Source organism: Sapajus apella, unplaced genomic scaffold (genome assembly GCF_009761245.1).
Source record: "Sapajus apella isolate SASKATOON/1434 unplaced genomic scaffold, GSC_monkey_1.0 scaffold36, whole genome shotgun sequence".
Classification (NCBI taxonomy): Eukaryota; Metazoa; Chordata; class Mammalia; order Primates; family Cebidae; genus Sapajus; species Sapajus apella.
Genome location: NW_022436976.1, coordinates 33,499,304 through 33,513,389, shown reverse-complemented (window position 1 = coordinate 33,513,389; position 14,086 = coordinate 33,499,304). Strand labels below are relative to the sequence as shown.

At 36.8% G+C, this 14,086-nt stretch overlaps 1 protein-coding gene across 2 annotated transcripts in view; it reads left to right on the top strand.

Moving 5' to 3' along the window:
• ZFYVE9 (zinc finger FYVE-type containing 9) overlaps positions 1-14,086 on the top strand; it is a 132,662-nt gene that overhangs the window by 54,587 nt on the left and 63,989 nt on the right. For both annotated transcript variants that reach the window (XM_032297014.1, XM_032297015.1), the window contains 3 exons: positions 134-254; positions 4,593-4,715; positions 7,401-7,556. In XM_032297014.1, the coding sequence (XP_032152905.1) occupies positions 134-254; positions 4,593-4,715; positions 7,401-7,556 (400 nt within the window). The remainder of the gene's footprint in view (positions 1-133; positions 255-4,592; positions 4,716-7,400; positions 7,557-14,086) is intronic.

Below are 14,086 nucleotides of genomic sequence, written 5' to 3'. Positions count from 1 at the left end.
AATGAACATTTTGTGCTACCTTTCAAAATGTATGAATTTCAAATTTTCACTTACATTCCTATTTATATTTCTAATTATGTTCTGCCAAAGTCTTGAATTCTCTGTAGTACTCACTTTGTTTTGCTTTTCCTAGACGGATATTTCTCTATTCTCTGGGAATATAACTCAGGTTGGAAGTCCTGTCGGAAGTGCAATGAACCTTATTCCTGAAGATGGCCTTCCTCCTATTCTCATCTCCACTGGTGTAAAAGGAGGTATGTGGACTACATATTTAAACAGGGATAGTTCTATCTGCCAAATGTTACCTTCTAATTAAGGGTGAGAGACAGAATTTGAGTAACATTTACCTTTCTCCTATCCAGCAAAACAAACAACTACCCCAATACTATGAAAACAGTTGTTGCTGTTATTATTTTAGAGCAGATGCTTATGTTTTTATATTATTATATTGTTTTCGTTTTTTGAATGGCTATAATATTGTTATAATGTAAATGTAGTTTACCAGCACTTTTAAAAACTATTTCAAAGCACATAATATTCTGAAGGATTGCTTGTGATTTAGGATGAACCCACCCTGATACAGTCATTATTTTAGCTTTTTGTTTTGAAGTAGGATATACATTCAGAAAGAACATAGAGTAAGCGTGAAAAGCACTGAATTTAAATGGTAATTTTACTGTTAAAAATATTTTTAGGGAATCCTGGTAAGAAGTAAAGTTACTATCTAATCAAAATAATGCTTAATACTATGTGAAAATTTATTTTGATTGTTTTTAACTTTTATTTTAGATTCAAAGGGTACATGTGCAGGTCTGTTACATGGATATATTGCATGATGCTGAGGTTTTGGGTATGATTGATCCTGTCACCCAGGTAGTGAGCATAGTACCCAATGGGTAATTTTTTTTTTTTTTTTTTTTTTTTTTGAGACAGTCTCTTTTCAGTCTGCCACTGATGGACACTTAGGTTGATTGCATGTCTTTGTTATTGTGAATAGTGCTGCAGTGAACATACAAGCACATGTGTCTTTTTGATAGAACAATTTATCTTCTTTTGGATATATACTCAGTAATGGGATTGCTGGGTTGAATGGTAGTTCTCTTTTAAGTTATTTGAGAAATCTCCAAACTGCTTGCTGCAGTGGCTAAACTAACTTAATTTCTATTAACAGTGTATACATGTCCCCTTTTTCTCCACAGCCTCACCAGAATCTATTGTTTTTTGACTTTTTAATAATAGCAGCTCTGAATGATATGAAGTGGTATCTCATTGTGGTTTTGATTTGCATTTCTCTGATGATTAGGGTAAAATTTTATTGCTGACATATATGGATCTGTATACAATTACAACATTTTCAGTAGATGGCTTATTAATAACCTCTCCTGAACTTTGTCGTAGGCTTTTACCTGGTCTCCTTGCCTTCAGTCTTCCTCTTCGTCATTTTATCTTCCACACTGTTGCTAGTTATGTTTTTAAACATAGATATTATCTTATGTTCCCTTTACTTAGAAATATTTAATGGATTCCCAACACCTTTAGTGTAAATTACTTATACTGTTTCTTTTTTTTCTTTTCTTTTTTTTTTTTGAGACTCTTGCCCATGCTGGAGTACAATGGTGCGATCTTGTCTCATGACAGCCCCCACATTTTGGGTTCAAGGGAGTCTCCTGCCTCAGCCTCCCAGGTAGCTGGGACTTTGCACCACCATGCCTGGCTAATTTTTGTATTTTTAGTAGAGACAGGTTTCACTGTGTTGAGCAGGCTGGTCTTGAACTCTGGACTTTGTGATCCACCAGCCTCGGCCTCACAAAGTGCTGGAATTACAGAGGTGAGCCACCGCGCCCAGCCTGACAATGTTTCTTACAACCTTATCTCAGCTTGTCTTTCCAGCCATTTATTATCAACTTTATTTCCAGCCATTCCCTAGCACCTTACGTGTATACTGCAGATTATTTGCTATTTTTTGAATATTTACTTTTAATTGTTTTGTACATTTTCTTATGCTGTGGAATAATGGGAAAGAATGGACTTCAGAATTGAACAAACCTGATTTTTAATGCCAGTACCATTCCATTCTAGCAGTGTGATCCAATTGGCAAGTCATTCATCTTCTCTGAATTTGTTTCCTAGTCTTTTTTTTTTTTTAATTACATAACTACACCTACTTAAGAGTCATCATGGGTATTAAGTTAGATATTATACCTGTAAGAATATACCAAGAAAGTATCTAGCATAAAGTAGGCATGTAATTAATATTTTCCATTTCTTCCTTTCTTCTGCCTAGAATACCCCTCTCTACTGTAGACTTCCGAAGAACTCCTCGGCCTTTTAAAATCCAGCTTAATGGTTAACTCTTCCCTGAATCCTTACCTGGGCTGCTTAGAACATAGTGTTTTGCTTCCTTATCTCTGTTCTAATAGCAGTTCCTATAGACTGTTGGCTGCATTAACACTTTTTCTCATTGCAGTTTCAATATTATATTTTCAGATGTTATTCTTTCACTTAGACTATGAATTATTTATCTTATTTCATGCTGTGTTTACTGCTCCTTGCATGGTGCTAGACCCATAGTAGGCTCTCAGCAAATACTGACTGTCTATATTGTACTATCAAATGCAGCTATGTCCCAGATAGTTAGCAGTGAACTTTCACATACAATTAAGCATTCTTTTGATTGCATAATGCCTTTGCTCATTTACCAGGACCCTGTAAAAATATCTATTGTTAGTAAAATTGCTGCTTAGGGTTCAGATTTTTATTTTAATAAATCTTAGATTAACAAGGAAATAAATTGGCCTATTCTGTTGTTAAAAAATGTCAGATTGCAGGATTCTATTTTCATAAAAAGTTACATCCATTAAATCTAATTGTCAAAACTTCTACCAAGAAAGAACAGTTAATTATCTATATTACTTAATTAAACTGTATTACTGCCTCTTCACCAAAATTTTGCAGCTTTTTATTCCAGTGGGATGACTTTATTTAAAAAATATTAAACTCAGGATTTCTCTTTCCAGTAGTTTTTTTTTTTTTTTTTTTTTTTTTGAGATAGAGTTTTGCTCTGTCGACCTGGCTGGAGTGCAGTGGCACAATCTGGGCTGGCTGCAACCTCCACTTCCTGGGTTCAAGGAATTCTCCTGCCTCAGCTTCTTAAGTAGCTGGGATAACAGGCCTGCCCACGCCCGGCTAATTTTTGTATTTTTAGTAGAGACAGAGTTTCACCATGTTGGCCAGGCTGGTCTCAAACTCCTGACCTTCCGCCGACCTTGGCCTCCCAAAGTGCTGGGATTACAGGCATGAGCCACCATGCCCGGCCTAAATACTTTTATTAATGGGGTAGATATTTCCCACTGCAGCCAAAAAATCAATTTTTAAATTTCCATTAGAAAATGGCAAATGATGTTACTTTGTTCTACCTGACTGTCCCTCAAAGATGCATGTTAGGTATAAGACCAACTAAGCAACATTCACCTTTTAGGTTTTCAATTCCTTTCCCATATCTCTAGATTCTACAATGATTATTACACATGATTTGACTTCAAGCACAAAGGATCACTGTCATTCAAAATGAGGTGCTGAAGCACATACTGTGCTTCCAGAGATTAAATGGGAAGAGTTACATTCAGTATTAACATGTCATGTTCAGAATCTTATGTGTGATTTACTGGAGATTTTAGTGATATATGTACTAAACTCTTGAATTATACTTAAAGGAATTGTTTTATGAAGCCAGTTGCGTATGATACTTTTATTTTGTAGGTTCATTTTTTAAAGTTTAAGTTTTTAATTGTCAAAAATCTCAAACAGTACAAAAGATCATGCAGTAAAAAGGTCATACAGTAGAAGGGCTCTCTTTCTACCCCAACTGTTCGATATCTTTTCCAGAGGTAACTAGTATATTATCACTTTCTTGTATATCATGAGTTATTTTAAATGCTGTTCTCGAACATCTAGTATGTGAAATTCTTGTTATAATAGTTGGAAAATTTTTACTAAATAGAAAGGTAGGGCCAGGCATGGTGGCTTACACTTGCAATCCCAGCACTTTGGGAGGCCAAGGTGGGTGGATCACCTGAGGTCAGGAGTTTGAGATCAGCCTGATCAACATGGAGAAACCCCATCTCTACTAAAAATACAAAATTAGCCAGGCGTGGTGGCACATGCCTGTAATCCCACCTATTTGGGAGGCTGAGACAGGAGAATCGCTTGAATTTAGGAAGTGGAGTTTGCGGTGAGCCAAGGTTTTGCCATTGCACTCCAGCCTGGGCAGCAAGAGCAAAACTCCATCTCAAAAAAAAAAAAAAAGGAAGAACGGTAGACTGGGGCACAAACCAATCTGGGGAAAGGTCTATACACAGGACATTATCATCCAAAGTGGACTTTGGGACCACTCAAATGGTCACTTTTGAGAGTAAAAGGGGGCACTATTAACATGATACTGGGGCAGCAGGTACAAACCATGCTCTGTATGCACCTATTGATAAATCAAATGCATGTGTCTTTTCTGTGAATAATTAGCTCATTTCTCCATCTGATCTCTTTCTTGGTTTGTCCTTTTAACCAATCTATTACATTCTTTTTTCCCCTTACAGACTATGCTGTGGAAGAGAAACCATCACAGATTTCAGTAATGCAGCAGTTGGAGGATGGTGGTCCTGACCCACTTGTATTTGTTTTAAATGCAAATTTGTTGTCAATGGTTAAAATTGTAAATTGTAAGTTATAAATTCCTAAAAATTAAAATCAGATGCTTTACTGACTCATAGATAGTAAATAAAACTTTCAGATTTATTTCACACAAGTATTTTTAATATAACCACATCTTACTGAACACTGAGTTCTGAAAAAGTTGGTTTGTATTAAATAATATATCCTAGAGGACAGCTGTGGAACTAACTGAAACTTTCACATTTAATTACGGGGTGAGGTAGGTGAATTCTCCATGGAGGAAAGCCAAACAAATCTTGAACTTAACTGAATTAAGTTCTTGAGATGAATATGTTAAACCATAACTTATCACCAGAACTGGTGGTAGATGAAGTATGCAGGTTACTCAAATAATTTACATGCTAGGTTTTAATCCCAGAGACCTCAATCATGGTATAAACCTTTATTTAGGAAAAGTGTTAACTAACACATAGTGAAGCTTCAATAACTCATAAACTGAGATTCAGAAGAAACTTCTGAATTCTTGGTGCTAGCATCATGAATGAGAAAGATGACAGTAACTCAGAATTTTTTGAGACAGAGTCACTTGTTACCCAGACTGGAGTGCAGTGGCATGCTCTCTGTTCACTGCAGCCTCCACCTCCTGAGTTCAAGCATTCCTCCCACATCAGCGTCCCAAGTAGCTGAGGCTATAGGTGCGTGCCACCATACCTGGCTAATTTTTTTGTATTTTTTATAGCGATGGGAGTCTCACCATGTTGCCCAGGCTGTTCTTGAACTCCTGAACTCAAGTGATCCACCTGCCTTGGTATCCCAAAGTGCTGGGATTACAGATGTGAGCCACCGTGCTGGCTAATAATTTTGAGAATTATTGAGAAAATGCATTTATCCTGAGTGAGTGTTAATAGGTAGTTTTGAAGGAAGGAACCTCTAGGGAACTGTCCTCCAGTTCTCCATGTGTACTTGAGTTGATTTTGGAAACCAGAAACATATACTAATTCCTTAGAAGTTCTATATTGATGAAATGTGGGTTTCTGGCTTTCTTGCTAATCACACTCATATGTTTGGCCAGTTACTGATACTTGCTACCTTTTCTTTAGGATCAGATTTAAAATTAATTTGCTTGAAATTTCAATTTTCCATATCCAGTTTATAAATTAGGCTTAGAAATTAGCTAACCTGCTGGGCATGGTGGCACGTGCCTATAGTCCCAGCTACTCGGGTGGCTGAGAGATCACTTGAGCCCAGGAGTTCTGGGCTGTAGTGCGCTATGCCAATTGGGTGTCCACACTAAGTTTGGCATCAATATGGTGACCTCCCCGGAGTGGGGGACCACCAGGTTCCAGCCACTGGCACAGGTTGGAAACGGAGCAGGTCAAAACTCCTGTGCTGATCAGTAGTGGGATCATGCCTGTGAATAGCCACTGCACTCCAGCCTGGGCAACAAGCAAGACTCTGTCTCTTAAAAAAAGAAAGAAAGAAAGAAATTAGCTAACCTAAGGCCAGGCACCATGGTGCACACCTATAGCCCCAGTACTTCAGGAGGCCAAGGCAAATGAATCACTTGAGCCCAGGAGTTCAAGACCAGCCTGGGCAACATGGTGAAACCCCATCTCTACTCAAAAAAAAAAAAAAAACACAAAAAAAACTGGGCATGATGACATGTTCCTGTAGTCCCAGCCACTCACGAGGCTGAGGTGGGAGGAGTTCTTGAGCCCAGGAGACGGAGGTTGCAGTAAACCAAGATCATGGCACTGCACTCCAACCTGGATGACAGAGCAAGACTCAAAAAAAAAAAAAAAAAAAAAAAGGAAAAAAATTAGATTCTTGAAGTTTAGACCATCATTAGGAATGTCCTGTTTAGGTACCCAAAGTAAAATAAAGATGTCTTTCTTTTTTTGATTTACATTTGTTTTGATTTACATGATGGTATTCATAGTTATATTTGAATCCTTTTTCAGTTCTTTTGGGGATCTCATTGTGTTGGGGCACCAAGAATAAAAGTGTCAAGGATTAAGCATTGTTTTTGACTACATATGGTTTCTGCTGTTCATATTCTCCATATAGCCTCAAAGTGAAGGAGTAGAACTAAGTAGTTGAGAAAACCCATCCTTTTCAGTAATTTTTACAGCAAGAAGCCAAGTAAAGTCATGTTGCTGATTATCTAGAATTTTCTCCCAGAAAGGACTATAGTTAAAATAGGTAGAATCTTTTGGTAATATATTAAATTTAATAAATATACATAAAAATATATTTTCTTTAGGTCTAACCTGAAGGCAGAGCTATACTATTGGCTCTATTGTAATTATTTCTAGCCTTACATAGGTAATTACTTCCTTTCGTGATGTGATTTTTTAAAATATAAAAATGGAAGACTATGTTCTTCAATCACTATGACTTATAATACGTAGTTTGGTTTTATTTTAGTATTAATAGAATGTTGCTTTTTTTAAATAATAGGAGTTAAAAGTTTTAAGTGCATTTTATTATTATTTATTTTACTTCCTTTTCAGTCATTTTTCTAAGTGTTTAGAAAAGAGCCAGAGGCACTAGCATGTTTTATTTTCTACAGTAGTTTTCTGGCTCAATGCAGTGACAGTTCACAGTTGAATTATACAGACTATGATCTATTTTAATCTTTGCTGTATTATAACATAGATTTCTATGCATCTTTTTTTAAGAATAGGATTGATAGGAATGTCTTTATTTTTATATTTTTATTCCATCTGTAGATGTGAACAGGAAGTGCTGGTGTTTCACAACCAAGGGAATGCATGCAGTGGGTCAGTCAGAGATAGTCATTCTTCTACAGTGTCTACCGGATGAAAAGTGTTTGCCAAAGGATATCTTTAATCACTTTGTGCAGCTTTATCGGGATGCTCTGGCAGGTGGGAATGCTTTGTGACTTAGTCTGCTCCCTTTGTAGATGGCAAAAAATTTTGAATTCAAATACAAAATAATAGTCTTAACTTTGGACTTAAGCATGGCAGGGGACTTTGATATTAGTGGCAAGTTAGAAATTTCCATGGTGTGAGGAAATGATAAATTTTAGTATTGTACCTGGTGTGGTTATTATTATTTTACAGAGGCTGGAATCAAAGCTGTAAGAGAATCTGGTGACCTAAATATAAGAATATTTTCTTTTCAGTGGAGGGGTCAGGATATTGGTACCTGGTAAAAGGAAGCATATTTGTAACCCTTTCTTGTTTCTTCAGTTAACAATATTTAATCATAGTGTAAATGCTAATGAATATTCAAATTTCAAAAACAGTAGCATAGATGACTTTATTATGGCTTCAAAATAAATTGTAAATATTAACTGTAGCAATTTAAAAGTAAAGGCATAGAGGTTAGAATTTTGGAAAGACTAAGGATATTAACATACAAAGAAACTAAGATTGAGAGAAAAGAAACATATTATTTCACATTACAGTTATTTATTATGACATTGTATTATTTGACATTACAAAGTCAGCCTCCCTTTGATTTAACAAATGAGGTAAAAAATGGTATAATTGAGCTGTTCTAATTTATTGTAACAGGAAGTCAGTATATGATATCTGTACTTGATAAATAAGTATTATTTGAGGAACAAAGCTTGGAGAGGGTGTGGGGGTGGCTGGGGTATTAAAACTATTTTCATGTATTATTTGATAATATTTCATACATATATTAAAACCATAAATTATTCAGACTTTCCATTGTGGGATTCTGTGCGAAAGACAGTATCCAGAATATAAAAGGCACTTTTGTGAGTGAAACTGTTCATTGCAACATTACCTAAATTTAACACAAAAATTCAGATGCAATCTAAATGCCTTATCTATAGGTGAAAAGTTTAATTTATGTGGTACTTATTAGATGTGTGCATCTTTTTGAGAACTTTTTTTGGCCATTAAAACTATTTATGAAAATAATGTAATAATATGGAAAATGCTCTTTAAATAAGTACAGAAGTAGGATATACATTGTATTTTTAATGTGATATAGATTATGCATAAAAGATTGTGCCTTTACATCTTAATTAGTCTCTACAATAATTTAGGTGTAACATTACATAGGGCAAAGTAATACACTGGAAACTGACCCCATAATACCTATGAAGTACCTTTTAGTGTTTACCCTGTTTGTTCCAAAATGAATAGGGCTAATCTGAAATCATCCAGGTCCTCCAGGCCACATAATACCCTGGAGCTGAATTTAGTTCTGGAAATAACCAGAAACTTTCACTTTTCTCCTCAATCTGAATGTATTCACATTTAAAAATTCTAGAAAAATGGCATTGGAGGTTCCAGTAATTGTAGGTTTGTGTGGGTTTTGAGAGGATGTCAGAGACTAGGGCATGGGAGGTTCATGAATGTCTTATTTAGGAGCCCATCCTTTATTCTGTAGGCAATGAAGAACCATTGAAAGAATTTGAGATGATGAGTGACATAATCAGATTTGCATTTTAGAAAGATGACTCTGGAAGCAATGTGAAAAATGGATCAAAGTCCGTGAGTCTGGTGGCAGTTAAGAAGCAATTTCAGGATAAGCAAATGTATATTCATACAGTAGAATATTGTTCAACAGTAAAAATGAACTAACTGCTGATGTACACAACAGCATGCATGAATCTCACAGACGTTAGGCTGAGCAAAAGCCAGGCACAAAAAAATACATATTGGATGATTCCATTTATATGATTCTCTGAAACAGACAAAATGAATCTGTGGTACTAGAAATTAGGCCAGTGTTTACCTTAAGTGAGGTGGGGTGCAGGTGCTGGAATTGACTATGGAGAGTCCCAGAAAACTTTCTGGGATGAAAGTTCTATATCTGGATTAGGATAGTGGTTACATGGATGTTTACCAAAACTCATTGAAATATACACTTAAAATCTATCACTTTCATAATATATAGCTTATACCTTAGTAAAATTTATTTTTAAAAAAGTTATTGCAGGAATCCAGCCAGAAATTAAGAAATTATTAGGATTTAACTTAAATAATTACAGTGGAAATAAAGAGTATTGGAGAGATATGAAAGATGTGGTGCCTCAATTCAAGATTTGGTAACTAAGCCGGGCGCGGTGGCTCAAGCCTGTAATCCCAGCACTTTGGGAGGCCGAGGCGGGTGGATCACGAGGTCAAGAGATCGAGACCACCCTGGTCAACATGGTGAAACCCCGTCTCTACTAAAACTACAAAAAAAATTAGCTGGGCATGGTGGCGCGTGCCTGTAATCCCAGCTACTCAGGAGGCTGAGGCAGGAGAATTGCCTGAACCCAGGAGACGGAGGTTGCGGTGAGCCAAGATCGCGCCATTGCACTCCAGCCTGGGTAACAAGAGCGAAACTCCGTCTCAAAAAAAAAAAAAAAAAGATTTGGTAACTAAATGGATATGACGGGTTAGAGGGGACAAGTCAAGGTTGGCCTTAGATTTCTTGTTTGAGCAACCTGAATGTGTGTTGATATTATTCATTGAGCTGATGAATAGACGAAGAACAGATTTGGCAGAGGAAAGGGAGTTCTTTGTTCAGTGTGCTGAATTTGAAATAATGATGTCAGATGTAACATGAAAATGGCAGATGAATATATGGGTATGGATCCCAGAAGATAGGTCTGAGTTAAAATGCATATTTGGGAGACACAGCTTTTATGTGCTAGTTGAGAATATGGTTTATATGGGATAGGCCAGTGTGAAGAGACTAGGACCGTAGGTAAAATCCTGGGAGATAGACATCCTCTCTCCACAAAGAGAGGATGTGAATTATTGCATGAATTATTAAATATGTTTAGCATAAATGGTTATATGTTTTCTCAAAGGATACTTATATGTCAGTTGAGTCCATTTTGAACTATTAAATTGCAAAAATTTTGAAAGAACAAAATACTTGGAACTGATTACAAGATAATAATGATACTCTAGGGTTGGACTATAGTACATCTGAGCCAAGTTAAAAATATTTTTTATAATGTAGGATAGGGACATGAACATATATTTATATATCTAAGGAAATAATATTTCAAAAGCATAAATGAAATGAAAGAGTTTTTCCTTGAATAGGAATCACTTCACAGCTCATCAAATATTGGGACTAGAAGGTTATTTTAGATAATTTAATATAAACTCTTTATTTTTTAGATAAGCAAAATCAGACCTAGAGGTGTTAATGGCTTGCCCAAATTATAGACCAAGTTGGTGGCAGAATTAGGACTGTAGCTCCCAGATCAGTATTCTTTACATTATGTCAGTTGCCTCTGTGTAATAATATATCAATTCTTAAAAACACAGATATATTAGCTGTATACTATACATATTAAGAATCCTATTTTTAGATAATCAGTATAGTAGCTCGATAAATTTCACTATAAATTTTTTAATAAGTAAAAACATATTTTGGGTGTTCTGAAACAGGGGTCCCCATCCCACAGACCATAGACTGGTATTGGTCTGTGGCCTGTTAGGAACCAGGCCACACAGCAAGAGGTGAGTGGCAGGCAAGCACATGAGGCTTCATTGTATTTATAGTTGCTTCCCATCGCTCCCGTTACCAATCTGAGCTCTGCTTCCTGTCAGATCAGCGGTGGTATTAGATTCTTATAGAAGTGCGAACCCTGTTGTGAACTGCGCATGTGAGGGATCTAGGTTGTGTGCTCCTTATGAGAATCTAATGCCTGATAACCTGTCACTGTCTCCCATCACCCCCAGATGGGACAGTCTAGTAGCAGGAAAACAAGCTCAGGGCTCCCACTGATTCTACATTATGATGAGTTGCATAATTATTTCATTATATATTACAATGTAATAATAATAGAAATAAGGTGTACAATAAATTTAATGTGCTTGAATCATCCAGAAACCATCTCCCTCCACTCCCTAGTCTGTGGAAAAATTGTCTTCCATAAAACCAGTCCCTGCTGCCAAAAAGGTTGGAGGCTGCTGTTCTAAAATGATCCCGGGCTGGGTGCGGTGGCTCACACCTGTAATCCCAGCACTTTGGGAGGCCGAGGCAGGATCACCTGAGGTCAGGAGTTCAAGACCAGCCTGGCCAACATGGTGAAACCCTACCTCTTCTAAAAATACAAAAAATTAGCTGGATGGGGTGGTGGGCACCTGTTATCCCAGCTACCCAGGAGGCTAAGGCAGGAGAATCTCTTGAACCCAGGAAATGGAGGTTGCAGTGGGCCCAGATCGCACTATTGCGCTCCATCCTGGGCAACAAGAGTGAGGCTCTGTCTCAAAAAAAAAAAAAAAAAATTATCCCGATTCATTATTTTTCTCTTCTGTGTAGCACATTGTGTAAATTGACAAATTATATCTTAAATTTCTCCTGAGTGTGAAACCTTGAATACTGTATCACTAGCTTAGGGTTATTCTGCCCTAAATCACTAGAAAAGCCTTAGGAGCTGTTGAATGAACTTTCTTTGTAATTTCCTGTGAATTTAAAAATCTAAACTACATATATTGAATAACAATATGTGTGTCATATATCTAGATATATCTATATGTGTGTCATACACAGTTGTTTTTGCATTCTACAGTGAAGGGAAACATAGTAATTTGTGTGAAATTACATTCTGAGAGTTTCAGAATGTAATTATGACATTCTGGTTATGACAGTGCCATTGGAGGTTCTAGATTATTTCTTCCTGGCTCCTATTCATTCCTCCATATTTTGTACCTGTTTTTTGCAAACAGTCTATTCAGTACATAGATTTGAATGAAATTGGACTTACATCTATCAGATTGTTATTTCTGGAGTTAACCTCTGGTTGCTTCCCTCTCTTACTCAAAAGCTACTTTGGCTTTGTGTTGCCTTTAGAATAAACTGTGCGCTGCAACATTCAATATTCTGCATGATCCGTTCCCATATTTTTGGTCTCTTTTCCCTCTAGTCATCTGTCTATACTTCCATTGTAGCCAAATGAAACATTTCTTGGTTCATTTTATATATATTCTGATGATTTCCCACTTCATGACCCATGATTATGCTACTCCCAACCATGCTATTTCCTATACCCCAACTGTCTCAATCCTATCAGTTGTTCCAAATCTTAAAGACCACTTTCTTCATAAGTTCTTCCTTGATGATCTTCCCAGACAGAAGTAATCTCTTCTTATCTCCCTTAATATTTTATTTTTAATATTTAATTAATTATTTATTTTGAGGCAGTCTTGCTCTGTCACCCAGGCTGGAGTGCAATGGTGTGATGTTGGCTCCCTGCAACCTCTGCCTCCCAGGTTCAAGTGATTTTCCTGCCTCAGCCTTCCAAGTAGTTGGGACTACAGGCACATGCCACCATACCAGGCTAAGTTTTGTATTTTAATAGAGACAGGGTTTCACCATGTCAGGCAGTCTGGTTTTGAACTCCCAGCGTCAGGTGATCCACTCGCCTTAGCCTCTCAAGGTGCTGAGATTACAGGTGTGAGCCACCACGTTCGGTCTAATCTTAGATTGTTAAGAAAGTACTTGGTATTGTTATGGTTTCAATGTTTTTCCACTCTAAAACTCATGTTGAAATTTAATTGCCATTATAACAGTATTCGTAGGTGGGCCCTTTAAGAGTTGATTAGGTCATGAGGGCTTTACCCTCATAGATGGGATTAGTATTGTTATAAAAGGAGGGGTTCATCCCCCTCTTGCTGTCTCTTTAGAAAGCTGGGGCAGGAGGATTGCTTGAGGCCAGGACTTTGAGACTAGCCTGGTCAACATAATGAGACCCCATCTCTACCAAAAAAAAAAAAAAAAATTAACTAGGCCTGATGGCACATCCCTGTAATCCCAGCTACTTGGGAGGCTGAGGTGAGTGGAGTCCTTGAGCTGAGGAGTTTGAGGCTATAGTGAGCTCTGATTGCACCACTGCATTCCAGCTTGAGCGACACAGTGAGACCCTGTCTTTAAAAATAATAATAACGTCATGTCATAGTTCATGTTTTTATTTTATTTTTCAAATTAATTCTGAACCTTTTGGTAAATTAAATTTATTGGGATTATGGTATTGTAGCTTTGCAAAGTAATTTTTCAACTGATGATAAAGTTATATGGAACTATTTATGAAGAAGTGATTTAAGACAAATATCTAACTTTTTTGAGCACTTAATATATGCTAAGCAGTGTATTTATTGCCTAGAACACTTTTATTTATTCTTAAATACAACTCAGATTCATACTGTTACTATTTGTATTGACATCTGAGGAAAATGAAACACAGTGAAGCCTAAGTAATTTAAGATCACACAGTTAGGTGGCAAGTGGCTGAATCCAGATTTAAACTCACCTGTGTCTTCTGTAAATCTCAAGTGTTGAACCGTAAGAAGTACTATAGTGTCTCTTGAGCTGTTTTTTTTTTTTTTTTTTTTAAGAGATAGGGTCTTGCTCTGTGACCCAGGCTGGGTATCAATGATGCCATTGTAGCTCACTCATTGCAGCCTTG